Source organism: Belonocnema kinseyi, chromosome 6 (assembly GCF_010883055.1).
Source record: "Belonocnema kinseyi isolate 2016_QV_RU_SX_M_011 chromosome 6, B_treatae_v1, whole genome shotgun sequence".
NCBI classification, from domain to species: domain Eukaryota; kingdom Metazoa; phylum Arthropoda; class Insecta; order Hymenoptera; family Cynipidae; genus Belonocnema; species Belonocnema kinseyi.
In genome coordinates, this window is record NC_046662.1 from 3680093 (window position 1) to 3682162 (window position 2070).

At 32.1% G+C, this 2070-nt stretch overlaps 1 protein-coding gene across 3 annotated transcripts in view; it reads right to left on the reverse strand.

Moving 5' to 3' along the window:
- Positions 1 to 1372, reverse strand: part of LOC117175006 (STE20-related kinase adapter protein alpha) — a 36438-nt gene extending 35066 nt beyond the window's left edge. For all 3 annotated transcript variants that reach the window (XM_033364498.1, XM_033364499.1, XM_033364497.1), the window contains exons 1-2: positions 1092 to 1372; positions 661 to 1015 (exon numbers count right to left, since the gene is read on the reverse strand). In XM_033364498.1, the coding sequence (XP_033220389.1) occupies positions 661 to 1015; positions 1092 to 1134 (398 nt within the window). In that variant the 5' untranslated portion in view covers positions 1135 to 1372. The remainder of the gene's footprint in view (positions 1 to 660; positions 1016 to 1091) is intronic.
- Positions 1373 to 2070: the final 698 nt, after the last annotated feature.

A 2070-nucleotide genomic window follows, 5' to 3' on the forward strand; every position in this document is an offset into this window, starting at 1 on the left:
GGAATTTTGAGCAAAATAGTCAAATTTTTTATTTAAAAAATTTATTTTCATCTTTACTGATAAATTTTCAACTAGAATTATGAATCCTCAACTAGAATAATTAATTTTAAAAAAAATCAGTTTTCAACTAAAACAGTGAATCTTCAACGGAACTACCTAAAATTTGGAAATTTAAAATTATAAAAAATTCTGAACTGGAACAGGTATAATTAAATATCCATTAAATAAATAAATTATATAAAATAAAAACAAAAATTAATAAATAAATTAATAATAAAAATTAAATAAACCCATTTTTTGAAAAAATGATTGTTTCGATGTTTGAAATATTATCAATTCGATTATCAAATTTTGAAAAAAATCTCAGAGCAAAAAATTTCAAGGTTTTTTTTATAATGAAAAATAATAAAAATATATTAATAAAATATGATTTAATTAAACTGAGATAATCTGAAGAATCTGTGACTCTAGATAAAACAGAAATCACTTTTCCAGATTTATAAAAATGATTATAATTTGAATTTTTCTGCAATCAGAAATAAATTTCCCTTTTTTTCCAAATTAATTCCCAGCCAATTAAATTCTCTGTTTTTTTTCCCGGTCAAATCGCCACCCTGGAAATGTTTAGAATTGACTAGAGATTCTTGATATTAAAATAACCTGTGAATCAAGCCACGTTTGTGAATGTACTCGAGTCCCTCTAAAACATCCCTCAAAATATAGGCTATTGCTAATTCCGGAAGTCCTTCGGGGAAGTACTCGTTGATTAAATCGCTGCAAGATCCGTAAACCATCAAAGGCGAGACAACACACAAAGAATGTCCGCTCACAAAAGCAGAAAGATAAGGCAAAATATTTGGATGCTGCATTTGTCTCATCGTGACAATTTCTTGTTCAATGAGATTGTAATCTTCTTGCTCTGCACTGTCTAGATAAAACTTTTTCAACACGACCGGCTTATTTGTCTCTTTGCAAAATGCCAAATTCACAGTCCCCTTTCCGTTATGACAAGTGCCTAGAAATGTCGAAATCAAATTCAGATTTGATTGAATAAAGTTCTGATTGTGTGCACAAATATAGTGAAGACTTACCGATGGCCACATCGCTGTCGTAACAAGAAGGGTCGGAATACATTCTGTACAAAAATCTATAGTTTAAATAAGTCAAACATGAATAAATTTAAAAGTATCTTTTATAAAAACAAAAGATGAAACGTAACAGTTAATACAGAGAACAAAGTTTTTATGTAATTTAGTTTATTTATAATGTTCTTTAGAAAGTCTGATGTTTGTTTCGAAACTTGTTAATAATATTGTAAACATTATAAGGCTGAGGCTATAGTTACGCTACGCGACGCGTGGTCGGGGCGAACGATCACAAACAATCATAGAATGACACCGAATGATATATATATAGTTCGTGCCAAGGTCTATAAATGTTTAGTTAGTTCATATGTGACATCGGCTGGCAAGATGTCTGCACGCTGAGGGCCAAGCAATAATACCCCTTGCATATGACGAAACTTTATTTTTTTAATAACTTAAAAAAAATCGGCCCGGTTCACGGGCAAAGACTCATTGCGCGCCCTGCTGGAAGTAAATGGATAGAGTCTCTATCCACTTGAGTCATTTTCTATCTTTTAGATTTAAATGGTAAGAACCGATGTATCCATCTTGATCCCAGGTCTATCCCTACGATTATTTTCTATCTTACTTCCAATCTATAGTCACCTCTATTCTATTGAATCCCAATCTTCCTATCCATGTCTATCCGACGCTTATCCACATGTATCCCTTTCTTTCCACTGCCAATCCCTATTTTAGCCTTATCTTTTTGAATCCCGGTCATTCTATCTAAATAAATCCACAGCTTATCCACCTCTATACTTTTAAATCCGATAAGCAATCTAAGATTTCGTCTAACTTTTTTAATTCCTATTTTCCTATCCAACTGAATAAATTTCTATCTTTTCTGAAATAGAAGATAGCCCTTTCTTCATGAAGCCCAGTCTTTCTTTTTAAATCAGTGGTCGGCCAACTGCTGCCGTACGGGGCGCAGTTAGCTGTTAGC